Source organism: Hippopotamus amphibius, chromosome 2 (genome assembly GCF_030028045.1).
Source record: "Hippopotamus amphibius kiboko isolate mHipAmp2 chromosome 2, mHipAmp2.hap2, whole genome shotgun sequence".
Classification (NCBI taxonomy): Eukaryota; Metazoa; Chordata; class Mammalia; order Artiodactyla; family Hippopotamidae; genus Hippopotamus; species Hippopotamus amphibius.
Genome location: NC_080187.1, coordinates 106,598,611 through 106,625,911, shown reverse-complemented (window position 1 = coordinate 106,625,911; position 27,301 = coordinate 106,598,611). Strand labels below are relative to the sequence as shown.

Here is a 27,301-nt window from a genome sequence, read left to right as displayed (position 1 = left end):
TTTATTCCTTATATATGCTTCCTGGATTGTTTGAACAAAAATTAAGTGAGCATATATTTAATAATCAGATGGAGAAAATAAAGATCTTAAAGGTGAGGAAGAAAATTATTAAAAAGTATATCCTAAGTACCTCAAAGTAGTCTAGTAGATTGAAATTACGTAATAGACAAGAATGCATTTTTGAAAGCTGTGTAGTTTCATGAAAATACAATGTAGTACATTTTTCTCCGTCCTTACTATCTCCTCCTTACTTAGAATTCACAGGCAGACCTTTAGTATGTTTAGATTCAGAATTTTATTTTAAAAGGATTTCTATGCCGTAACATAATGTCTGTGATACTCTTACTGAAAATTATGTATAATGGTCAAATTCTAACAATTTTTGCAAGAAGCTCTCATTACATTTTCTAAAAAATAAAGTTCACATTATATACCATTTTGAACATGACTATTTGCTTACAAATAGCTTACTGTAAAATGTCAGTTTCAAAGAAAATTTATGGGAAATTATAAAGCAACTACAAAATTCTTTACAATAAAATCTAGGATAAAAATATTTTTTGTGGGTTTAAAATTTATCAACATGTATAGTTGGATTATAAATGTATTTTGGCAATCTGATGGGTTCAAGGGCCCTTTAAAAGTTGTCTAGTTAAATTACTACAGCTATGATGTGTTTGGTGAAACCCAATCTGTAAGTCTAATACCAATGATCATTTCTTCCTCCTGAAACATAGAAATAATTTATCTGCAAACCGTGAGTGCTGTGAAGAGTTTGATTTCTTCACAAAGCTTCCTTTATAAATTGGGCTAATCCCTGGAAGGCCTAAAAGAGAACAGAGAGAAGAATTAATGAAATTAGGATGCTGTTTAGGAAAAGTCTGTCATAACTTGAAAAATTTAGACAAAGAATATCCATCTTAGATTGAGATAAGGCAATGAAAGGTCAGGCTTAACCTCAGCTTTATCTGGGTCAAATGCCATCATGTTCACTAATATACGTAGGTGGAAACATATCAGAGTCCCAGGAATTTTGAAAAAATTCTTATATCCCTCGAGAGCATCATTTTCTCCTACAACATGAATTATTTTTTCATATATATATAATTATTTTTCTCACCTGCATATGCCTTCTGTATAGTCTCAATTGTCCAACTTTACTCAAATAAAACTTATGAAAAGCATACTTAATGATGTGAGAAAGCAAATAAATCAAGAACACACCAGAGATAACCCATCTCCAAGGGTAAGAATGTACTCTTCTTACCATTACTGGACTCTCAGTTTATGGCTCTTCCATGAGTTCCAGACACACAGTTCATAGGAACTCGCTTCTTCGCTTCCTGTAATCTTGGTTAAAGCTGGGCTTTGTGATTAATCAATGAATTAACTCTAATCATTAGTATTATTCTATTTGACCCTTGCTGATATCTTTTCCTTCAGAGATAGAGACTGATGGCTTCATGAATTTGTACTTTTGGCTCATGCTAATTCCATGACAGCGCAAAAGAGGTTCACTTCCTGACATGTTGGTGATCTGCCAGCACTGAGTAGGTCTGAAATCTGCTCATGAAGACAATAAAATTCAACCCCAACGTGGTCGCATCATTTGTCTATAGAAGTCTGGCAACTTCTTTGAATGGTAATTCGTGACTTTCCAACTAATACCCGTTTTTCAGAAACCCAAGAAGATATCAAACAATGTTGTAACTCACAAAATGAACAGAAAAAATTAATTGATATCCAGTGTTACTCTAAAGAGAATATTGTACTTACCATGTCCATCTGCTCTGGAGAAGCTAAAGAGTAGGATGCTCTGAAGTAGGGGCAAGGCGCTGAACTGTCAACGTAGAAATTATATCCAGGAAGCATGAATATCTAAGAGGGTTTATGGAAAACAGGTGATGTAGCAAAAGAAAAACTAAAAGAAAATATAGGTGAATCTAATCTCAGAGTGGAGGATGATTCTTAAACTTAAAAAACAATGAAAGAAATCACAAGAGAAAAATCAACTTTTGTAGAATTTCTGCATGTCATACAATAAAACTGAAAGCATAGAAACTGGAAAAGTGTTTACAATAAATACAGCAATTCTACCTCTTCTCCATATGCTATAAAGAATGCACAGAAACAGAGGAAAAACTTTAAAATGCACAAGGATGGCTTATTCAAGCAATAGAAATTGTAATAAACATGAATAAATGTTTAATGTAACTAGAAAAATAAATTCAAACAATGAAACATTTATTTTCTTTTTTTAAATTAAACTATAGTTGATTTACAATGTTGTGTTAGTTTCAGGTATACAGCATAGTGATTCAGTTATACATATGTATATACATGTATATGTATATCTATCTTCCTATTCTTTTTCATATTCTTTTCACTTATGGGTTATTACAAAATACTGAGTATAGTTTGCTGTGCTATACAGTAGGACCTTGTTGGTAATCTATTTTATACATAGTAGTGTATGTATGTTAATCGCAAACTCCTATTTATCCCTTCTCCCCTTTCCCCTTTGGTAACCATAAGTTTGTTTTCTATGTCTGTGGGTCTATTTCCATTTTGTCCATAAGTTCATTTGTATCATTTTTTTTAGATTCCACATATAGTGATATCATATGATATTTGTTTTTCTCTGTCTGATGTCACTTAGTATGATGATCTCTCAGTCTAACCATGTTGCTGCAAATGGCATTATTTCATTCTTTGTTTATCGCTGAGTAATATTCCATTGTGTATATGTAGCACATCTTCTTTATCCATTCATTTTTCAATGAACATTTAGGTTGCTTCCATGTCTTGGCTGTTGTAAATAGTGCTGCAATGAATACTGGGGTGCGTGTATCTTTTTGAATTATACTTTTCTCCATACATATGCCCAGGATTGGGATCCCTGGATCATGTGGTAACTCTTTACTTTATTAAGGAACCTCCATACTATTCTCCATAGTGGTTGCACCAATTTACATTCCCACCAACAGTGCAGGAAGGTTCCCTTTTCTCCACACCCTCTCCAGCATTTATTATTTGTAGAATTTTGATGATGGGCATTCTGATTGGTACGAGTTGATATCTCATTCTGGTTTTGATTTGATTTTCTCTAGTAATTAGCAATACTGAGCATGTTTTCATGTGCCTATTGGCCATCTGTATGTCTTCTTTGCAGAAATGTCTTTTTGGGTCTTCTGCCCAATTTTGGATTGGGTTATTCATTTTTTTTGTTTGTTTTGTTGTTTTGTTTTGATATTGAGCTGTATGAGCTGTTTGTATACTTTGGAAATTAATCCCCTGTCTGTCACATCATTTGCAAATATTTTCTCCCATTCTGTAGGTTGTCTTTTTGTTTATAGTTAATTTGCTGTGCAAAACTTTTAAGTTTAATTAGGTCACATTTGTTTTTGTTTTTATTTCCATTACTCTAGAAGATAGCACCAAAAAGATATTGCTGCGATTTATGTCAAAGAGTGTTCTGCTTGTTTTACTCTAGGAGTTTTGTAATATCCAGTCATACATTGAGGTCATTAATCCCTTTTGAGTTTATTTTTGTTTATGGTGTTAGAGAATGTTCTAATTTCATTCCTTTATATGAGCTGTCCAGTTCTCCCAGAACCACTTACTGAAGAGACTGTCTTTATTCCACTATATTTTCTTGCCTTCTTTGTTGTAGATTAATTGGCCACAGGTGCATGGGTTTATTTCTGGGCTTTCTATACTGTTCCAGTGGTCTATATTTCTGGTTTTGTGCCAGTACTGTACTGTTGTTGTTGTTTCTTTGTTGTTGTTGTTGTTTTTCTGTAAATTTATTTATTGATTGGCTGTGTTGGGTCTTTGTTGCTGCATGTGGGCTTTCCCTAGCTGCAGCGAGCAGGGGCTACTCTTTGTTGTGGTGTGCAGGCTCCTCATTGCTGTGGCTTCTCTTGTTGTGGATTATGGGCTCTAGGTGCATGGGTTTCCATGGTTGTGGCACATGGGCTCAATAGTTGCAACTCATGGGCTCTAAAGCACAGGCTCAATAGTTGTGGCACATGGGCTTAGTTGCTCCATGGCATTTGGGATCTTCCCAGAGCAGGAATCTAACCTGTGTCCCCTGCATTGGCAGGCAGATTCTTAACCACTGTGCCACCTCGGAAGTCCCATACTGTTTTGATGACTGTAGCTTTGTAGTATAGTCTGAAGTCAGGGAATGTGACTCCTCCAGCTCCATTCTTATTTCTCAAGATCACTTTGGCTGTTAGCATTCTTTTATGTTTCCATACAAATGCTAAATGTATTTGTCCTCATTCTGTGAAAAATGAGATTGGTAACTTGATAGGGATTGCATTCAACCTGTAATTGGCCTTGGATACTAAAATCATTTTGACAATATTGATTCTTCCAATCCAAGAACACGGTATATCTTTCCATCTGTTTGTGTCATCTGCAGTTTCTTTCATCAGTGTCTTATAGTTTTCCAAGTACAGTTCTTTTGCCTTTTAAAGTAGGTTTATTCCTAGGTATTTTATTCTTTTTGATGTGATGGTAAATGGGATTGCTTCTTTAATTTCTCTTTCTGATCTTTTGTTACTAGTGTATAGAAATGCAACAAATTTCTGTGTATTTATTTTGTATCATTGAACTTTACTGAATTCATTGATGAGCTTTAGCAGTTTTCTGGTAGCATCTTTACGATTTTCTACATATAGCATCATCTCATCTGCAAACAGTAACAATTTTACTTATTCCTTTCCAATTTGGATTCCTTATATATCTTTTTCTTCTCTGATTGCTGTGTCTAGGTCTTCCAAAACTGTGTTGAATGAAAGTGGCTAGTATGGACACCCTTGTGTTGTTCCTGATCTTAAAGGAAATGCTTTCAGATTTTTGCCATTTAGTATGATGTTAGCTGTGGGTTTTTCATATATAGCCTTTATTATGTTAAGGAGTGTTTTCTCTATACCCAGTTTGTAGAGAGTTTTTATCATAAATGGATTTAGAATTTTATCAGAAGCTTTTTTTGCTTCTATTGAGATGATCATATGGTTTTTATCCTTCAGTTTGTTAATGTGGCATATCACACTGATTGATTTGTAGATATTGAAAAAAATGCAAAAAACACAAATGTGGAGGCTAAACAATATGCTGCTACACAACCAATGGATCACTGAAGAAATTAAAGAGAAAATCAAAAATACCTAGAGAGAAATGAAAATGAAAACACAGTTCTCTAAAACCTATGGGACTCAGCAAAAGCAGTTCCAAGAGGGATGTTTATAGCAATACAATTGTACCTTAAGAAACAAGAAAAATCCCCAATAAAGAACCTAACCTTATACTTAAAGCAACTAGAGAAAGAAGAACAAAACCCTTAGTTAGTAGAAGGAAAGAAATCATAAAGATCAGAGCAGAAAAAAAATTACCTAGACACTAAGAAGACAATAGAAAAGATCAATGAAACTAAAAGCTGGTTCTTTGGAAAGATAAACAAAACTGATAAACCTTGAGCCAGACTCATCAAGAAAAAAAAAATGAAGAGGGCCTAACAATAAAATGAGAAACGAAAAAGGAGATGTTATGACCAATGCCACAGAGAGTTGAAGAACCATGAGAGACTACTGTAAGCATCTAATACCAATAAAATGGACAACCTAGAAGAAATGGACAAATTTTTAGAAAGGTACAACCTCCCAACCCTGAAGCAGGAAGAAATAGAAAATATGAACAGAGCAGTTAGCAGTATTGAAATTGAATCAGTAATTTACAAACTCCCAACAAGCAAAAGTCCAGGACCAGATGACTTCACAGGTAAATTCTATCAAACATTTAGAGAAGTGTTAACACCTATCCTTCTGAAACTATTGCAAAATATTGCAGAGAAAGGAACGCTTCCCAAACTCATTCTATACCAAAACCAGACAAAGATACCACAGATAAAGAGAAAATTACAGGCCAATATCACTGATGAACATAGATGTAAAAATCCTCAACAAAATACTAGCAAACCAAATCCGATAATACATTAAATGGATCATACACTGTGATCAAGTGGGATTTATCCCAGGAATGGAAGGATTTTTCAACATCTGCAAATGAATCAGTGTGGAATACCCTTTTTAAGTTATCAAATTTGGAGGTGACTTTTAAGCTGGGGGTTGAAGGATAAGTAGGCGTTGACCAAGCAAAAAGTAGGGGAAGAATCCTTCAGCGTAAAGATACAGAGTGTAGAGGCCCCAAGGTGCAAAGAAAATTGATCACTCAAAGAGGTGAAAAAACTTAATACGTAAAGTGAAGGAATAAAAATGATAGGTCATTGTGTCCAAATGATGGGACACCTGTCTTCTTGGTGACCTCTGTGGCTGACAGCTCACTGCCCCAAAGCATGTGTCCTCTGCTTCCTGGGCATGAAAACACAGGGTTCCCAGCCTCTATCTAGATGCCTGTGGCTATGTGATTGAATCCCAGCCAGGAGAGGGGAAGTTGTGGTGCTGTTTCTCGGCCTGGCCCCTGAACATCTCCCTATGTGACCCATCGTGCCCTCTGCATGCAAAGGTCATCGTGGATCCATGTGTTGAAAAATGCATAGCAAGAAGATGGCAGGAACCTGGGTCTCTGACTCAAGAGGGGAGCAGAGGAACCTGCAGACCACGTCTTTGAAAATTGTACGTGAGTCAGAAATAAACTTGGGTTGTGTAAAGCCTTTGAGATTGTTGTCTAGCAAAATCATGACATTCAAAGCTTTAAGTAACTGCTTGTGGTTACATGGTGTAAATTATGGGCCCTCTCTGCTGAAGTTAGATGAGCTGGGAATGAAATGATTTGGGGCACTCTGGGGAGAAGATTTCAAGGCGGAAGATGGTTTTTTTTTTCCTCATTAACGATGAAATGAAAACATCATTTCTCCCAATATTGTGGAACAGTTTAGGGATGTGCCAGAAGCAAGTTTCTGTAGAGAAGGAGGGAGCGGTAATAATCTCCTTGTAAGATGACGCAAATCTGAGCTAAGGCGGAAGTGATACAGGGTATATGGAGTAAAGGAAAGGGACCAAAAAAAAATCAATAAAGTATGAAGTCTGTATCCTTAGCTCCTAGCTCAGGGATACACACAAATAGCCACTTATCACATGTTCTGGATAATAATGGCATTGATAACAAAGCAAAGAAGATGTAATAAAATTGATTTGTTCTACTAAAGTGCATTTCTTTATGTCATTTAAGTATCTGTTAAGCACTTTCTATGTGCTGTTATTAGCATTAAAACAATTCATAAAGCATGAGTCCTACACTCAATTACAATGATTACAGAGAATGAGTGATTTTCCCAGGGGAGTGGATTGGCTCTTGAGTCCAGGCAGCCACTTCCCAGCTCTGACCTCTAGACTGTCTCTTATGCTCTAGCACAGGAGTTTGCCAACAACAACATGATATGTTCTTTGTACTTACTGTGTCAAGACAAAATTGATCTTAGAAACAGATCTTGGTGTTTACAAAAGAGTGACAAATATGACAAAGGAACTAATTAATGGAGAAAGGATGACTGATTTAGTAGACTGGAAAGCTACACAGAAGCATATTTAGATGTCTCAACTTAATCAATGCCTCTGAATGAAATCTAAGTAGAGTTATGAGCTAAGTACAAAAGGAGAAAAGAACCCGGAAGAAACCCTTGTGGGCTAATTTTAAATGAAAAAAGCAGAATATAAACTTTTCTGTGTAATTTTAATCAGGTAAAAGAATTGCACAGTCATATCAAACAAACAAACCACCTGATAAAAAATGGGCAGAAGATCTGAATATACATTTTTCCAAGGAAGACTTACAGATGCCTAAAAGGCACATGAAAAGATGCTTGATATCGCTAATTATTAGAGATATGCAAATGAAAACTGCAATGATGTACCGCCTTACACTGGTCAGAATGGCTATCATCAAAAAGTGTACAAACAATAAATGCTGGAGGGGGTATGGAGAAAAGAAACCCTCCTACGCTGTTGGTGGGAATGTAAATTGGTGAAGCCGCTATGGAAAATATTATAGAGGTTTCTCAAAACACTAAAAATAAGACTTTCCTGGTGGTGCAGTGGTTAAGAATCCACCTGCAAATGCAGGGGACACGGGTTTGAGCCCTGGTCTGGAAAGATCCCACATGCCATGCAGCAACTAAGCCCGTGTGCCACAACTACTGAACCTATGCTCTAGAGCCTGTGAACCACAACTACTGAAGCCTGTGCGCCTAGAGCCCGTGCTCTGCAACAAGAGAAGCCACCGTACCAAGAAGCCCGTGCACAGCAACGAAGAGTAGGCCCCGCTGACCACAACTAGACAAAGCCCACGCACAGCAAGAAAGACCCAATGCAGCCAAAATAAATAAATAAATAAATAAATAAATAAATAAATAAATAAATAAATAAATAAATAAAAACAGAAAACAAAAAATCCAAAAAAAACCCTCTGAAAATAAAACTACATATGACCGAGCAATTGCACGGGTGGGTACCTATCTGAAGAAAATGAAAACACTAATTCAAAAAGATACATGCACCCCAATGTTCATTGCAGCATTATTTATAATAACTAAGATATGGAAACAACCTAAGTGCCCATCAACAGATGAATGGATAAAGAAAAATGTAATATATATATATATAGAAACAATGGGCTAAAGAAGTATTCCATTGTGTATCATATCACAGTGTGATGCAATACACAATGGAATACTACTGAGTCACAAAAAGAATGAAATAATGCCTTTTGTGACAACATGGATGGACTTGAAGGGTATTATGCTTAGTGAAATAAGTCAGAGAAAGACAAATGTGCACTTATATGCAGAATCTAAAAAAATAAAATGAATAAATACAACAAAAAGAAACAGACTCATACATAATAAACTGGTGGTTACCAGTGGGAAGAGAGAAGTGGGGAAGGGCAAGATAGGAATAGAGGATTAAGAGGTATAAACTATTATGTATAAAATAAACAAGACAAAATGACATATTGTACAGCACAGGGAATATAGCCAATATTTCATAAAAACTTTAAATGGAGTCTAATCTTTAAAATTATTGAATCACTATGTTGCACACCCGAAACTAATATAATATAGTAAATCAATTATACTTTCATAAAAAATAATTTCAGAGACAAAATATTAGGTATATACAAGCTCTTCAAGAAGATGTATCACAAATGGTCGTAAAAATCTGGGTGGTAAAATTATGGGCTATTTAAAAAATTTTCATTATGCTTTGATGACCTGTAATGCTACCATGAGTGTGCTTTACTTTCATAATCAGGAAAAAAATCCTTTTATTTTAATCCTAATGCTTATGGTTACCAGAGGTTAAGGGGAGGAGGGATAAATTAGGAGACTGAGATTGACATATGCAACTACTATATATAAAATAGACAATAAGGACCTACTCTATAGCACAGGGAACTCTACTCAATAGTCTGTAATAGCCTATATGGGAAAAGAATCTAAAAAAGAGTAGATATATGTATAACTGATTCACTTTGCTGTACACCTGAAACTAATACAACATTGTAAAGCAACTATACTCCAATAAAAATTTTAAAAAATAATAAAAAAAATCTAATGGCTAATACTTATGAAGCATTGGCTATGTGCCAGGTATTAGTCTAAGTGCTTTATCCATATTGACTGTTTCCAACATCACAGTGACCTAAGAGGGAGGGATTCTTATCATCTGCACTTTACAGATGAAACTCAGGGAGGGCACCTCACCCAATGCCACATATTGGGACAGGGCTCCAGCTGGGATACACACCCAAGGACGTGGCTCCAGAGACTGTGCTTTTAGTCACTAAGCTAATTAGTAGCTGAGCTGTGACTGTATTTCCCTTAGTTTAGACCAGCAGACTGATTCTGTACTCAAAATCTATTATGATCTTAGTAAGGAGATAATGTATCTGATAGGCAAATATTATGAGTTGGGGTAGTGGGCAACAATAAATCTCTCTCACCATTTTTATTGAGAAATTAAAGAAAAAGTGTAGCTTCCCCTCCTGTTTTACCTCTTTCTTAAACGCTTTTTCTTCAATCAGTTTTCTTACATCCTGAATGCCCTTAATTTTAACCCATAAAAACATTCCAGCATTTGGAACATGCCATTCTGCCAGACCTACAAAAAAAAGAAGAGAAGAAATATTTCCAAAGACCATTTTTGATGATGTCAACTGTATCACTGAAATAACAAATCAAAGTAATTGTAAACTAGTATTTCCAAAAAAGTTCCTTCAGTGATAGCATTTTTAAAAAATAGTTTTATGAGTCCTGAAAATGGGTGTTCTGAGTTTTATTTCAAAAAGTGAAGGGGGGTGCGTGTTGAAAGGGAGTGAGGGGATCCATGTGTTTTTTATGATTTTAGTGGGTCTCAGGGCAGTGCAGGAGATCCAGTGCCATGCCCACCTCTTCCTATTTTAGGAGAGGATTCCTCAACTCTTTCTAGTCTTCTAGTGTTTTAATAAATCCTATCATTAATGTAATAGTTCAGAAGTCCAGTGAATTGAAGTTTTTATCAGAATGTAATTAATTATGAAAGGAGTACATACAGTTAAGAAATTCTGGTCATTTGTAAGGTGTATGTTTCATTGAATATAAGGACAGAGAAACCAAGAAGGAAGAATATTTTGATTTTAATTACTGCCTTAAAAAAAACACCTTGCTGTTGATTAAAACCTTTTTTTTTAACTTTACTATACAAAGTAGTAGACTAGTACTCTTATCAAAAGGATGTAATCTATTTTTACCAAGACTTCCTAGGGAACAAGATATGATGGAAATAAGGAGTGGATACTTTGTATTTCCTATTATTCTTGCCAGAGGCATTTTTAGTGGTGTAATGAAAGCCATGCAATTCATTTTACTTTCTTCCTTAATATAAAATTAAATCTAAACTATTCTGAAATCAATTTAGCAATAGAAAATATTAGATACATGAGGTTAATGATTAAAAGGCAAGTCGTCTGTAAAGAGAAACCCGCCTTAGATTGTACTGTCTTGTCTTTATAACGTCAGAAAAGGTGTATGCTGTTTATTTCACAATTTCTCTTCTATTTGGAGCAAAATTTTGAAAACCTTTTGAATACAGATGTTATTTAGCTTTAATTAGGTTATTGCTGGTTGATTGTTAGACTAATTGGTATTTTTTCTTTAAACCACAGATACTTGGCAGCAGTCAGGTATAGCAGAGATGGGTAGAATTGTGCCAGGGTTTGTGCTGTTACTTCTGAGATTATTTACAGGGTAACATTTTCTTGTTCCTCCTGGACCCTGTTTCCTTCCCCAGGGTTACTGACGATACCATGTGGTGTTTACCATTCACTCATCTAAGGGCTACTGTTCATCCCAGGACAGGATGTGCGTTCCACTCACCACTTAACCACTTGTCTGCAGCAGCCAATAATGCATCCCTCTGCTTCCTATAGAAATCAATAACCCTAGACGAAGAAAAAAAAATGAAAAGGATGTGTTTGCTACATTGATTGCAGAAACTAAGAAGGTCTGGAGTCCAGTCTATAAGAGTCTATATTCTACCTTGAGGAAAATGTTGAGTTCTTGATGAGGCAGTAGAGCACATTTATTTGACCTGTTGGGCAGTAAACTTTTTACCATTGTGGTTTTCCCATTATTGTGGAACAATTCAAAAATGAAAATTAATAGAGTGAAGTCTCTTTCTATGTAAAGTATGGAACCTAAAATACATTACCTCTCTACGTGAGCCAGGAAGCCGTCTTCTCCCCACTGGTGGAGAAGCTGTGACACCAGGAGCTAAAAGGGATGAGACAGTAATAAGGTCATCAGTCATCCTCTAAAATGTGTTTTTTGCCAAATGTAACAGCAAACCACTCTTGATTGTGTGTGGAAACCACCCAAAGAAGATGCAATCACCTGCAGGAAGCTTTGTGAGTCAATGGTTTATAATAAGGTTGATTAAGAACAATGGCAACAATAATAGTGAAAATAACATTTATATGGAACTTGCTATGTGCTGGAAACTGCTGTACCATATGAATATATTTCAGCTCAGTTGATCTTCGTAATACCCTTATCAGGCAGGTCATTATTTCCACTCTGCGGATGAAGAGACTGAGGCACGGGGCGAAGTTAACTTTGCTGAGGTCACCAGCAGTCCCAGAGCCTGGACACAAGTCAGACTGTCCAGCCCCAGATCCACCCAATAACTGCTGCCCTGGATGGCCTCTCTACATAGAAAACACATGCAGATGATACATGAAGTTATGCAATATATTCAGAGATTTTTCTATCCAAAATGGAAGTTTTAAATGTTGTAAAAGGATAGTGAATTTGGTTGATAACAGATACAGAAAATATGAAAAAAGTCCCCAACTTGATAAAACATGAGGACATCTGCACTTTGTGGAATGTATAATATCAAACAAATGTCCAATCTATATAAACTACCACTTTTGCCTTCGTAGATAGAAGTTCTGTCCTTAAGGTCTGATTGTCAAGGTTGCCTTAGGGATGGGTCCAATCATTTCTCAAAGCTTGCGAAGAAATTTATACATTCGCCACAAATAATTTTACTGCATTTTAATTAAAACACATTCCAGCTGGTGTCTGTAGGGGAGGTCAGCACGTGAGCAGCAGAGGTAGACATCAGGCCACCACGTGGGTTTGGAACACTTGCTGTTAGATTCCAGGACAATGAAGCTAATGCTGTGTTACTTCAACAAACCTCTTCTGTCCTGTTGAGTTCAACAGAGTGTTTAGGGGGTTCCTGGGCTAGATGGCAGGACACAAGATGAATAAGATCTCTGACTCTCAAGGCACTCTGCCTACACTGTGAAACAGCACCAGGTCCATTCAAATTGTTGTTGCCTTCTAGAGCTCACATCTGTGGTGTGTGGTCTCCTAATGCAGTCCATGTGGAACTAGAGATGCAATCAGTAATTTCTCTTCCTGCCACCTTCACTCAGTCTTATTTGCCAACAACTACTCGTATTTTGTATTATGATCTGACTTAAAAAATTTCTCTTTCCTAAATTGTCCTTACCTGTGTAAAAGTGCTGGGGTGCACTGTTGAAACTTGTATGTGTAAAACAATTCTCTCCATCAAGGGCTTTGGACCAGAAATAAACCCTATTCTCAACCTGCACAAAGAGAGAAAAGGCACAATACCAACCCTGCATTAACAATTAATACTATGTTACTGATTTTACAGGGAGGAAATTTGTGACCTGGGGAAAGAGGGACCTAGACAGTTAACACATTCTAATAAAACTACTTCTTATTTAAAATACACATTTAAATTAAATTGTACAGTTAAAATAGAATGCATATCTGACCACGTATTTCTAAATGCGTTCTTTCATATGTACAATCAAAAACGTGACCACCCCCCCTACAGCTATAGCTTAACAGGCAAGTATTTTTGACCGCTGGGGACAAATTGGGAGAAAAGCCTGGTATTAATAGTCATAATCAAATGGGGATAGCAGCATCTTAAATGAGAACTATTCGCACTAAGAGATGCTGTGGTGCAGCGTCACCTCTTGATGCATCCTGAAGGCAGAGCAGGGCCTTACCCAGGGGACAGGACTTTGGAAAAAGAGTCAGCTCGGATGACTCGCCCATCGACATCCATGGAGAGAAAAGTCGGTGCCCAGGGCTTGAAATGGAAGAAAAATACTGTTGGTTTGGGACGTCTGTTAGAGACTGTGTCCCTACTTTGTGCAGAGAGTGGGAGGAATGGATGTGGAGAACAGTAGGACCAACATCCTTTTCCTTGTTTTCATCGCAGCCCTTTGAAATGGAGTAAGACTGAGATGCATGTTCTTCTATTCGTATCTGCCGATCTTCACGGCTTTTTTGCCAAAGACACATACACACGTCCTCACTTGCTCAGGACACCACTCCTGTGAGTTTACGGGAACCTCACACAGGACCTCCCTGTGCCAAGGCTTGAGATCCAGGATGAACTAGATTTAGAGGAAGGATACAAGAAAAACTAGTTTGGAAAAGACCAAAACGAAGAGGGCCATCAGCATTCAGGGCTGTTTAGAAAGAGAAGGTTGACCCTTAGACCAACTAGAAACACAAAAGAGGTGCCAATGAAGATGAGCCATGTGGTCAGTGTGCAATGCTGAGACTTCCATATTTACTTCAAAAGTAAATGCCAGCAGGAAAGGGGGGCATGTTTGTGGTGAGGGTGGCCGGCAGGCAGACATGATATTCAGGCAAAGTAGATAAAAAGCCAAGAGTTCTGTTTCTTCTCAGTAGATTTAAAGTGGGGACTGAATCCATGTGTTTGTTCTCTGCAGCCTGAGGGCAAATAGTATTGGATTTTGAGGAATCGGGCATTGGGAGTCTGTACCACTGCTGTTGTCTCCTCGGAAACAGCAGTTGTACATATGTAGTAGAAAAGGATCTAAAAGCCGATTATCCTGCAGGTAAGTTCCAGTGCCTAAGTGACAAGGATGGTGCCGAGCAGGCTGCAAGATGCTAGGAATGCCCCCTCCTCTGCCCACCACCACATCACTGACTGAGCACAGTCCTCCTGTCTGAATACAGCTTCGAAGTCTCAGCTCATCAGCCAGCCCCGAGAGACTGAGGTTGCCACCCAAGGAGACACCCCCTCCATATCCCCGGTACGATGTCTGAGGAGCTACGATCTGGATGTGGAGTCAAGACGACCCTCACCCTTGACTCACACGACCCTCCCCATGCCTGGCACAGAGAGTCAGCCACTGTTCTAAAGGTAAGGAATTTCTGGAGAGAGCAGTAATACCAGAGATGCAAATACTCAGCAACGCCAGCTAAAATTAAATCAGTGCAATAACTTACAACCTCTTACCTACTGATAGTGGGCTGCATTGGCACTGTCACTTACCTTGTTGAACTGCATAAAATAGTAAGGGTCATCTTCTATGATGAGGAAGTCATATTCTCTTGCAAGCTAAAAAAGGTTAACGGAGCATATTTATTTCTTCAGAGCTATGTAAGATAAAAGCACTTCGAGTTATAGTTCTTTGTACCCATTTCTGTGTAGCTTAATATGTGGTCCTGAGAATAATGTTTATAGTGAAAATCTTAGGCATCAAGGTCAGCTACCTAGAATAGACTTTACAAAAGGAGCCTGCCTCCTACCTTTAAGGAATTTCTTTGTAACTGGAAATGATAAGAAGTAGAAATGGTAAGGGCCAGGTTAAAAATACAGACATAAAATAATGAAAATCAAATTTGGGTCAATTATTAAATAACCTCATAGAGTTTAACATCCCACCAAGAATAACATTTCTTTCAAAGAAAATGTCAATTAAAGGGAAAGAAAAATTTCATAATCTACAAGGGTGTAATAGTTTATTGAATTTAAATTTATTGGGACCCTTGGCATAGATGACTTCCTTTTATTAAAAATCATCTTCCTTGAGAGCAAGAGGCTAATAAGAGAAGGCACTTGCAGCACCCTCTTCTAAAGGGTCAGAAAGAAACAAGAACACAGCCAAGTAACACATTCTTTGAAAATACCTCATAGATTTCCTTTTTGCGCTTAGTTGTTAATAAGCTCCCAGCAGGGTTGTTGCCATTTGGGACAGTGTAAAGTAATTTGGGGGTGTTTTTCTCTGGGTTCTTTGAATCTTCTGGTTTCCACTTGGAAAGTATTTCTCTCAGGGAGTCTGGAATAATCCCGTGCTCATCACTGGAAACATTGATCATGTTGCAGCCCAGGGGTTGCAGCTGCCAGTCCAAAGAGAGAAGAAAGCCCAAGATTCAGACATGGTAACAAAATATCAGTGCCCTCCATTCTCACACTAAGGAGAATGTTACCATTTATGCAGTGAAACACAAACCTGCACTCATCTCTACTCCCACATTGCATTATCTGTATAATTACATTTAGAATTGGTTCATAAAATAGGTGTTTATTAAGGAATGTTTTCCTTATAATTAAGGAATATTAAGCAAATTAATCTTATAAAGCATCTGTGATGCTAATACATAAAATAGTTATAAGCAGAGGTGATATTCAAAATATTGGACAAGTGGTGTAGCATGGGCACATCAGACACAGAGCAGGCTGGAATGGGGTCCTGGAGGCCCCCTGCCATGTGCGCATTAGCTCTGTGTCGTATGGGGTTCAGGGTGGTCTTAGGAGAGGGGCCAGGGGAGCCAGGGTGGTGCTGGGGCACCAAGGAGCATCAGGGCAGTGGCTCGCCACGGCATGTGGATACTATAGAGTAGCAATTGCAGAGGCCGAAGTCACAAGTAGTGGCCTTGCTTATGGACATAGTTTTATGAAAGTCTTGTGTTTTCATGTTTTATGTTTGTGCACAAAAATAAAGAAAAAAATTGGCACGTAAATAACAAGCAAAGGAAAAGACAACATACAGTATGGGAGAAAATGGTTGCAAGCAATGGAACTGACAAGGGATTATTTTCCAAAATATACAGACAGCTCATACAGCTCAATATCCAAAAAACAAAGAACCCAATCCAAAATTGGGCAGAAGATCTAAATAGACATTACTCCAAAGAAGACATGCAAATAGCCAACAGGCACATGAAAAGATGCTCAATGCTACAAATCATTAGAGAAATGCAAAGGAAATCTGCAATGATGTACCACCTCATACCTGTCAGAATGGCCATCATTGAAAAGTCTACAAATAACAAGTGCTGGAGAGGGTGTGGAGAAAAGGGAACCCTCCTACATGGTTGGTGGGAATGTAAATTGGTGCAGCCACTGTGGAGGACAGTACGGAGGTTCGTTAAAAATCTAAAAACAGAATTACCATATGACCCAGCAATCCACCTCCTGGTCATATCTGAAGAAAACCATACTTTGAAAAGGCACATGCACCCCAATGTTCATGCAGCACTATTTACAATAGCCAAGATATGGAAGCAACCTAAGTGTCCACTGACTGATGAATAAAGATGTTAAACACACACACACACACACACACACACACAATGGAATATTACTCAGCCATAAAAAGATTGAAATAATGCCATTTTCTGCAACATGGATGGATCTAGAGATTATCATAGTAAATGAAGTAGGTCAGATGGAGAAAGACGAATACTGTATAATTTCGCTTATATATGGAATCTAAAAATGATACAAATGAACTTATTTTCAAAACAAATAGACACACAGATGCAGAAAACAAGCTAATGGCTACAAAGGGAAAGAAGAGGAGAGGGATAAATTAGGAGTTTGGGATTAAAATATACACACTACTGTATATAAAACAGATAACCAACAAGGACCTACTGTATAGCACAGGGAACTATACTCAATATCTTGTAATAACGTATAATGGAAAAGAATTTGAAAGTTATACATATATATATGTATAACTGAATCACTTTGCTGTACATCTGAAACTACCACAATATTGTAAAGCAACCAGAATATATTTCATAAAAATTTAAAAAATAACAATAATTGAGTGAGGTTATCGGAAAAAAATTTTTCAAAGGATAAGCAAACACTTTTCTTAGCGGTCAAATGTAGAATTGTGCACTGAGACTAATCCAGACCCCACTTATGGTAAATTTAAAAGGCCTTAGGCATAAAAACCACAGAAACATGAATAAAAGAAGCCAATATTGGGCCATGCAATAAACACACACATCAGTATATTCCCTCACAGCCTGGCCTTGGTCTCCGGACGTGTGAAAAAACATGTGTGCATGTGTGCTGTTTACACAGATATAAGTTTTATGTTTGTAAGCACTGTATAATCTTATACTGTAGGAATTTAGGAAAATAATTAATAGTGTATAGTCACTAAGAAAAGGCAATGATTTTACTTTTGTTTTTTAAATTATGGCAAAATATATAAATAACAAAAATTTGCCAAAGTGTGCAACTCAGTGGCATTAATTACATTCGCAATGTGTACATCCATTGTCCCTATTAATTTCCAAAATCTCTTCATCACTCCAAACAGACCCCCTGTAGCATTAAGCAAAAAACCCCCACTTACCCCTCCCCCAGGCCCTGGTAACCTCTGAGCAACTTTCTGTCTCTATGAATTTGCCTATTTTAGATTTTTCATGTCAGTGGAATCATACAGTATTTGTCCTTTTGTGTCTGGCTTCTTTCACTTGGCATAGTGTTTTCGAGGTTTATCCATGTCGTAGCAGGTATCAGAACTTCATTTCTTTTTCTGGCTGAATATTATTCCATTGTGTGGATGGACCACATTTTATGCATCTGTTGATGTACACTTGGGCTGCTCCCACATTTTGGCTATTGTGAATAACGCTGCTATGAACGGTTATGTTTCTTTTTGAGCCCCAGTTTTCAAATCTTTTTGGGTACATAGTAGGAGTGGAATTGGTGAGCCCTATGGTAATTCTATGTTTAACTCTTCGAGGCACCGATAAGCAGTTTTCCACAGGGCTGCAGCATTTTACATTTCTACCAGCAATGTACAGGAGTTGCAATTTCTCTACATATTCACCACTATTTGCTATGTCCCATTAAAAAAAAAATAATAACCATCCTAGTAGGTGTGTAGTAGTACCTCACTATGGTTTTGACTTTTATTTCTCTAATGACTAGTGATGTTGAGCATCTTTTCACGTACTTATTGGCCATTTATATATCTTATTTGGAGAAATGTCTACTCAAGTCCTTTTTCTATTTTAAAATTAATTTTTGTCTTTTGTTGTTCCGTTGTAGGAGGTCTTTATATACTGTGGATTTTGAGCTCTTACCGTGCATATGATTTGCATGTATTTTCTCCCACCCTGTAGGCTGTCTTTTCACTTTTTTCATAATGTCCTTTAATGCTCAAAAGATTTTAATTTTTAATTGATGAAGTCCAATTTATCTATATTTTTGTTGCTGTTGCTTGTATTTTTTATTGTTACATCTAAGAATAGTGCCAAATCCAAGGTCAAGAAGATTTGCCCTTATGTTTTCTTCTAAGAATTTATAGTTTTAGCTCTTATATTTAAGTCTTTATCCATTTTGAGTTAAATTTTTATATGGCATGAAGTAAGGGTCCAACTTCTTTCTTTTGCATGTGGAAATCTAGTTGTCCCAGCACAGTTCATTGAAGAGACTTCTTTTTCCCTATTTAATGGTTTTGGTACCCTTGTCAAAATCAATTGGCCACAGCTGTATGGTTTATTTCTGGACTCTCAAATCTATTCCATTGGAATATGTATCTTTCCTTATGCCAGTACCACACGGTTTTGATTACTACAGATTACTGCAGTTGGTTTTGTAATTGGGAACTGTGAATCTTCTAAATCTGCACTTTTTCAAGATTGTTTTAGCCATTTGGACCCTTTTTAATCCCATATGAATCTAAGGACTGGCTTTTGCATTTCTGCAAAAGAGGCTATCAGAATTTTGATAGGGACTGCGTGGAATCTGTCAATAGCTTTGGTAGTATTGACACCTGAACAGTATTAAGTTGTCCAGTCCAGGAGAAGGTGATGGTTTTGGTTTATTGGCGTCTTCTTTAATTTCTTTCAACAATGTTTTGTAGTTTTTAATGTGGAAGTCTTTCACCCATTTTGTAGAATTAGTCTCAGATGTTTTATTATTTTGGATGCTATTACAAATGGAATTGTTTTCTTAATTTACTTTTCAGATTGTTCATTAGAAAAACAATGTTTATAATATATTTTTACCCTTCCTTAGGAGTGTTGAGGAAATATGCCTTTCATCAAGACTAGCTAATTGCTTTATATATATTCATTTTTACAAAGATAACATTAAATTCCAAAAAGAAAAGGTAACCCATGAAGTTAGATTCAATAGAGCGTAAGGATCATCTTATTAAATCCCCTACTCTAAACTAGAACTACTTTGCTAGCATTGGTTTCAGGTGGCCTTTGAGAGTTACTTTGAGCCCCTGCAGTGATGGACAGTGCTTTACTCCTCAGAGAGCTGGTAAGGCTGATGGTTAGAAAGTTGTTACATTGAGTTGAAATTGTTTCCCTGTAGTTTCCACCCTTTGGTTCCAGTTCTATCAACCTAAGGCATGCACAGACAAATCTAACTTCTCTGTCACATGGTTAACTTTAATGTACTTGAGGACAATTCTCGTGTCCCTGTGGAGTCTTCTCTTTCTGGGGAAAAGAGTATAGTTCCTAAGACAATTCAACCTATGGTATTATTTCCAATTCTTTGTTCACTCTGGTTGCTTTTCTCCGACTGTGCTCCAGTCGTATTCACATCGACCTGAAAGTATTGTGCCCCAGACAGTGGCGTGATCTGAGCAGGCCCCAGCAGAGCAGGTGATCTGCTTCCTCATTCTGGACATTAGAGTCCCATTAATTAACACTAGAGAGGAAAGTCCGAATCACTGCATGGTTTTGTTTTGTTTTGTTTTGTTTTGTTTTTTGTTGTTGGTGGTGGTTTTTTTGTTGTTATTTTGTTTTTGTTTTTGTTTTAATCTTTAAAAATCTCGATTTATTATAAAGCTTTGATAATGAACACACCCTGGTTATTAGCACAGAGGTAGACAAATAAATCTATGGAACAGAAAAGAGAGACCAAGTTATATGGGACCTTGGTGTATGGTCAAAAGCCATTACAAATTTGTGAGGGAAAAAGATGGACTATTCAAAATTAGGGTTTGGAGAAGCTTTTCAAATGGAAACAAAATAAAATTAGACCCTATCTCACACCATGCTGAAAACTAAATGAGATGAATTAATGGATTATTAATACACATGACATCATTTATGTGAAAATATAATGAAAACACAATCATATTATGTATTATTTGTGGATTTAAAAACTAATAAATTCCATGTTACTTTACAGTTATTCTACATTGACATTTGATCATCCTTAGGCATGTGGTTATATAGATACTAATAAAAAAAGTCTTTGTAAATTAAGTTGCATTTCAGGTGAAATATTAAGAAATCTGGACATGATTTTGCACAACCCATTTTTAGCACCTCTACACTTAGACTGTAAAAAGAAATGTATAGAGGGTACATACATTTAATAGATTTTGCATATATTAAAGATTCTCCTGTTTACAGAAGAAGGATGCTATTTTATTTTTCAGTGGACAGATAATTCTGAAGGTGCAGTGGTTTCTTCTTATTTATTATAAGAAAGAGAGTTGCCTTTTGTAGAAGTGTGTACTCACAGCATGAATTGCTCCTGAATAAATAGGTTCATTTACGAGGACATTATCTCCAGGATTAACGATCATTTCAAACACCTAACAAAAGAAGCATAGGTTAGCTTGGATAGTATGGTTTCCAGTCTTAGAACACCCCCTGCACCCCTTTTTGTTTTAGTTTCAGCTCACTAGGATTCTAGAGAAGGAGTTGGCAAGTTTTCTGTAAATGCCAGATGGTACGTATTTTGTGAGCCCCGGTGTCTGTGTTGCAACTACTCATCTCTGCTTGTATGGTGAGAAGGTGGCTGCAGGGAATACCTCAGCCGATGGTGTGGCTGAGTTCAATAAAGCTCTATTTACAGAATCAGACAAGGGCTGGCTTGGCTCTCAAGCCATAGTTTGCAAACCTCCATTCTAGGTTGAAAATAATAATAAAAAAAAATAACTGGTTTTGCTCCTAAAATTCATTTATCCTTTTATTCCTTTTTTGAGTAATTTAAAAATCTTTGCTATAAGCCAGGCCTGTGTAAAGGTTGGAGAGAAAGTGATGAGCATAACAGCATGGTTTTTACCCTCATGGAGATACTAGTCCACCATTCTGACTAAATCTTACACGTGTCACAGAATAATCATTTCCTATCCTGTGATGTTTCACAATCCCCAAGTCAAGCATCTCCTCCCTATTATTTTAACAACCTAGAGCTCTTGACAAACAGCATGGCCATTATGCATTGAGACAGAAGATGTGACCTCTGTTTCCTGATTAGATCTAGGATGTTCCATTTACTTTTCCTTATGAGCTGTTGGCATTTTATGACAAACAATGTCCTCCTCTGACAAGTTTCTAATTAATTCATGATTGACAAGACCTCTTAGGACCAAACAAATCAGTGGGGTGGCTTGTGTGTTATCCATGGATCAGCTGAAAATCTTATCACATACATTTCCCATGTCAATAAGTGAACATAAGAAGTAAAATATCCTGAATGAGGAGGAAGGGACATTTATTATCTGAGACACAGACACCTAAAATAATTTCCATCCTGCAGAACAAAGTGGAAGAAATAGTAAACCAGAGTCCCGGGATGCCTCTGTAACAAGCATAGCTATAAGCCAGTGAGTGACTGATGCATTTGGCCATCTATGCTGTCTTCCTCTTTGATAAGAGTGATGTTGCAACAGAGAAGAAATTTTCTTGAGTATCTTTCTGGAAAAAAAAGTGGACCTTCCTAAGAAAAAAATTTCACTGAAAACAGCTTTTTTGTTTTTCCTACTAGTCTGGGGCATCACAAATATTTCTCTTCAAGAAAAAAACAAACAGCAGCTAATCCTGTTATTTTTCCTAATTGAGTCCAAAAAGAGGAAGGAAAATTATAAAGTCTTATTACTTTAATACATTATTCTGTAATAATAATTAAAATTCATTAAAATAACAAGCTTGCACATTTACATGAAAAAGAACAGCAAGAAAGCTACTCTGGTTTGAGATAAACAAGAGGCATACTTGAATCTGGATGTGAAGAGTGAATATAGAGCCTCTTTACCCAGGACTAATTATTCATGAAAAAGAAAAGTGAAGAATAGATGAAACTGAACCATATATGCAGTCTCTTTATTGGGGGAACCCCCCATGATGGTTACCTCTGTGGGGTCCTGGAATCCAGGGGAGAAGCAGACTAGAGACAGAGAGAGAGAGAGAGAAAGAGAGAGAACTAACCCAGGGGAGAAGTCAGACACAGACACAGACAATATATTTAGACCTGCAGAAGCACAACCATGAGGGAGTCAGGGCACAAGAGGCAGGCGGCACAGACGATGACACCAGCAGACACACAAGGGAATGACGTTTCAGCTCAGGAGTATCAGGATACACCCTCTGAAAAATTTAAAAGTCATACACTGAAATGTTATAGCCACAAGCATAACGGAAATGTAGCCTGAATCTCTGAGCCAGATGAGACTAAGCAGCGCTCACTAAGCTGCAGGAAGGGCTTGAGTTCTCCCTGACTGGGAATCTTGTCCTAATGACTCAGAGCCCTGGGTCATTGATGATGGGATCTCTGTTTAAGAGCAGTCAGGTTGGTGAATGTCTTTAAGTTCCATTTATGATTCTAGGTGAAATCAAGGAAGAGTTCCTAACCCACAAAACATGGTGCTCTGTGGTTAAGGGAGAGAGGGCTGTATGGGGGAACATAGTATTTGATTCTTCCCGCAGGTACCCTTCCTTCCAGTCTTACCTTACAGAGACCTTCTTGGCTGCCACATGTGACACATATGTCCATTTGCCCTTGGCTGGGTGGATAATGGATGGTGGGAGGATTATGCAGTTTTATTTGTAACTGTTTTAGCCAGGATAACAGCTCTGGGAGTCTAAAGCACAAAATGCATTTCAAAAGTGACAGGAGTGAAAATCATAATAATAGCAGACAGGAACTAAATGCTGGCCTTATACCAGGCACTTTACACATTCAATTTAAAAGTCCTCATATGCTTTTTGCCAATATTAATATCTTTACTTAAAAGACAAGGCAACAGACTTAGAGATTAAGAAATCCACATAAAGTTAATCAGCTGGTGATTAAAAGAGCTGAGACTTGACTTTACAGCTTTCTTATCCAAAGCCTGTACTTTTTCTTTTACATTAGAGCACTCATTGCATAATTAATTTTTTTGTTTTGCTTAGAGATATTTCTGTAGGATACCTAGACATTCACATTTAGTAAGTTCTTTGTATTACAGAAAGAGAGCCTAGGTGTACATTATACAATTCTTATGCACCCAACACGCATTATTCTTCAACCACAGAGCAAACAGTCTTTAATAAAGTATAATTAATAGACACTCTGCGAGTTACCCTTTAGCACTGGAAGAAGACCAGCTAAGGGAAGCCTTAGAATATGTGTTCCATGTGCCTTCATGAAATTAAACACATCTGAATTGAGGGCAACATGTTTGCATAGCTGCCTGTTTAGAAGGGAACAAAATGATCAAAAAATGTCCCCAGGACCTAACTGGCTGCTTCCTGAGTCATCCTTTTCCTCCTTTCTCCTACCCTGCTTCTTCACCTAGCTATCTTCCCCCTCTCTCTTCTTTTCCACTCTCAGCTCAAATGGAACCTCCTTCCAAACACCTCCCCCTCTCCTAGTCATATAAGGTTGAGAAGTATCACTTGGGTTAAGTATTCAGTATCATTGCTGTTGTTAATTATTCTTCTAAAACTCTTCCCCAAACCTTCCTAACTGCTGAATACCCAGTTAAAAAGACACAAGTTGCTTTATCAGCAGGCCATAGAATATTGTTCATGAAAATGAACCAACAAAATTAAATTATCTACTGATCAGTACCCAGCACTTTGAGAATACTGCAGTGCTCTCTTCATTATTTCTTCATCAAATTGAATGGCCTCTCCGTTTTCTATGGTGATAACTGCAGTCTTGAAAGGGAACATGTTGGGGTTTGGTGCTCCAGCCGCCAAAGAGAGGGCAGATTTCGATGCCTTGCCCAATATCTCAGCTTCAACAAATGAGGAGGAGAAGAAACACTTTCAGTGAAGACTTTCATAAACAGAGATGGTTCAGCATGTTGCATTAAAGTCAGTAAAACTTTAGAGTGTGAGGAATGCTAGTCTGAAAGAAACGTAGAAGATGACTTTTTCTGGACCAACCTCACCGGTGGAGGAGCTAAGGAATAGACAGGTGCAACTAAGAAGGCAGAGTGACCAGACAGACAAGCCAAGGGCCACAGTAACAGAAAAGGCTCCTCCACTCGGCCCCTCCCTGCCTGCCAGGCTCCCATTGCACCCCTCTCTCTCCCATTACCCTCCTTACACACACACCCCCTCCCCCAACCCGGACTCCTGTGTCCTGAAGCGCTCTCTGGACTCTAACCAGGACGAGTGCACAGTGGCCTGTGTTCTCTCTATTGATGATTTACTGCCCTCGTGCCCGTTCTAGCTGGTCTTCTGTGCCAAGACTGCGCAGAACCGGTTTCAGGACACAAGAGCAGCTTTGCTGGGACCCTCCCGGGGGAGAGCGCAGCGAGGACTCACCCATTACTCGAATGGCAGAATGCTCTCTGGCTGCGCTTGTGGCCGTGATGAACCGTGCGTAATTCATTCTTTGATTCCAAGCACCAAGCCCCTCCTTCGGTGGTTGAAGATTAGGAAAATCGAGGATCCGTTTCAATCCAGTCTGTAACCCTTGCCCTGGAAAGGCCACCTCCACTGTCCCCCGTGTCTGAGTATGGCGCGCGGAGCCAGGAGAGGCCGCCGAAGCTCCGGCTGGAGGCTGGCTTAGGCCTGGCTAGGAAGTGGCAGGGCGGGTGGCAGGACTGGCTAAGTCCACTTGCAGAAACAGTGTGCGCGCCTCTTCCTGCTCCAAGGCCTTTGGTTCTAACCTGCCACGCCCCTCCATCCTGGCCAAGCCCCAGCCGCGCCTCCAGTCCCCGCCCCGCGTGGGCTGAGCCTCCAGGCGCATCACTACTCCAGTGCCTCTAGTCAGACTCCGGCCCCTGGTTGCTGGTCCAGCCTGAGACCTGACCTTGAGCCTCCAGCCTGGTCTCTTTCTTGGCGCAGGCAGTGCGGGGAGGCTGGCTACATTTAATGATTTTCTAACTGGGTATTTTGCACAAGGTACTTAATCTTTCTGGGCATCAGTTTGCTCACAGAGCTGTGGGCAGGATTAAATCAGAGAATCTCTGAAGCTTCTCAGAACCCTGGCCTGATCTTATAAAAGCACTCAGTGACTGTTAGCTGTTATGATTAGGAGCAATGTTCTTAGCAAAACTAAGGACTCAGCCTCCTAAAGGTTTTCGCTAGAGAAACTGGCAACTTTTAAGGCAAATTATGTCCTTAGTTAATTCATGTACACAATTAAGGATCTTTGTGAGGTTATCTAACAAAGTGTTGCCTCTGAATGTTTCTAGAAATTAGCTCAAGAAGCTCTAACTAACCTCTAATTAGGGTATAAACTTAAGTTAATTATGAAATAAAAGTGGAGCTATTGCTGTTAGTAGAGATGCAGAATTCCTCCCCCTCCCGGCTCCCCCCCCCCATTAGTGTGGTTCCCTTAGACAGGGGTCCCCAACCTTTCTGACACCAGGGACCTGTTTCATGGAAGATAATTTTTCCACGGATGGGCGGTGGGGGTGTTGGGGGAGGCTGGTTCAGGTGGTAGTGCCAGCAGTCATTCAGGAGGTAATGCAGCTATGGGGAACAGCAGTGAAACTTTGCTCTTTAGCCTGCTGCTCACCTCCTGCTGTGCGACCTGGTTCCTAACAGGCCACCAGGTAGGGTCCGCGGCCCTGGGGGTTGGGGATTCCTGCCCTTAGATATTTAGGTCCCTTAGATACACAAACTCAAACTTCTTCCCTTTGGCAGTAGGAACCTGTTTGTGAAAGGTGTTTGGCGTTCTGGGCCGAGAAGAAAACTAAAGTTTAGCCTTTGCAGCCATATTCCTGCTCGGGTCTGTGCTGCTTATAGTATTTATTATATACAGATTTTTGTTTTAGGTGCAGAACTAATACCTGCGCATGTTTCCAATCAATGGCAATAAAACTAAAGGAGCCAAAACTAGAGTTTTCAGGCCAGCTCATCATAAGATGCAGGCTCTCAAGCTTCATCAGTTTGCTGAATTTTCTATCTGGCTGCTGGAGTTGGACAGGTGAGAGGTTGAGGGTGCTGATTCATTATAAGGTGTTGATGATTTAGGTCAGGTGCAGAGGCAGAGAAGTGGACCATCAGGGAGGCTACTGGAATGCAGAGGACCCAAGGGTTGTGCTTAGAAAATGCAGGCAGAGAATGGCCTGGGAAGAGTTAGGCAAGGGCTAAGTTGGGAACAGCTTGCCTGACAATCAGACGCTGAAAACTGAATAGACAGTTGATTGTCAGAGAAATCAAACAGATCAGACTTTAAAATTGTCAGGAGCAACTGCAGAAGTTCTCTCCAGGGGTGTGGGATGGGTGAGCAAGGTCACAGGTCCGGCTGCCTTCTAAAGACTTGGCTTAGGACTCTTGGGGACAGAGTGAATTAAAGGGCCGGGTCTTCTGGACCCAGTCATTCTCTAAACAATTGTTGAGTGCTTCCTCTGTGCTGGGAGCTGTAATACGTTTAAAGAGATGACAGAGACCAGCCACAGATCTGGAGGCTGGAAGTGCAGGGAGAAGGCATTGGCAAGGGTGGTTCTCTCTGAGACCTGTGACCGGGAATCTCTTCTAGGCTCT

The 27,301-nt window shown here is 38.6% G+C and overlaps 1 protein-coding gene across 2 annotated transcripts; it reads right to left on the bottom strand.

The window, feature by feature from the left end:
• Positions 1 to 239: 239 nt before the first annotated feature.
• Positions 240 to 25,380, bottom strand: LOC130846806 (kynurenine/alpha-aminoadipate aminotransferase, mitochondrial-like). 2 transcript variants are annotated; one of them, XM_057725263.1, is made up of 13 exons: positions 25,130 to 25,369; positions 24,426 to 24,594; positions 23,319 to 23,451; positions 21,106 to 21,180; positions 15,497 to 15,706; positions 14,859 to 14,924; positions 13,555 to 13,637; positions 13,023 to 13,119; positions 11,712 to 11,773; positions 11,378 to 11,442; positions 10,018 to 10,124; positions 1,777 to 1,878; positions 240 to 826 (listed from the first exon to the last, which is right to left on the bottom strand). In XM_057725263.1, exons 1-13 carry the CDS (start codon positions 25,194 to 25,196, stop codon positions 785 to 787), a joined length of 1,278 nt encoding a protein of 425 aa, XP_057581246.1. In that variant the 5' UTR covers positions 25,197 to 25,369; the 3' UTR covers positions 240 to 784. The 2 variants fall into 2 exon arrangements, with proteins under 2 accessions (XP_057581246.1, XP_057581247.1); XM_057725264.1 differs by lacking the exon at positions 21,106 to 21,180 and having other exon boundaries at positions 25,130 to 25,380.
• Positions 25,381 to 27,301: the final 1,921 nt, after the last annotated feature.

What these genes read in the sequence shown, in the direction of transcription:
- LOC130846806 (XM_057725263.1), bottom strand. Translation starts at nt 25,196, where the DNA reads ATGAATTACGCACGGTTCATCACGGCCACAAGCGCAGCCAGAGAGCAT. An exon ending in TTCTGCCATTCGAGTAATGG is followed by an intron (nt 24,595 to 25,129) that starts GTGAGTCCTCGC and finishes CATTTGTTGAAG; the next exon opens with CTGAGATATTGGGCAAGGCA. An exon ending in TTCCTGGCTCACGTAGAGAG is followed by an intron (nt 11,443 to 11,711) that starts GTAATGTATTTT and finishes TTCTTCGTCTAG; the next exon opens with GGTTATTGATTTCTATAGGA.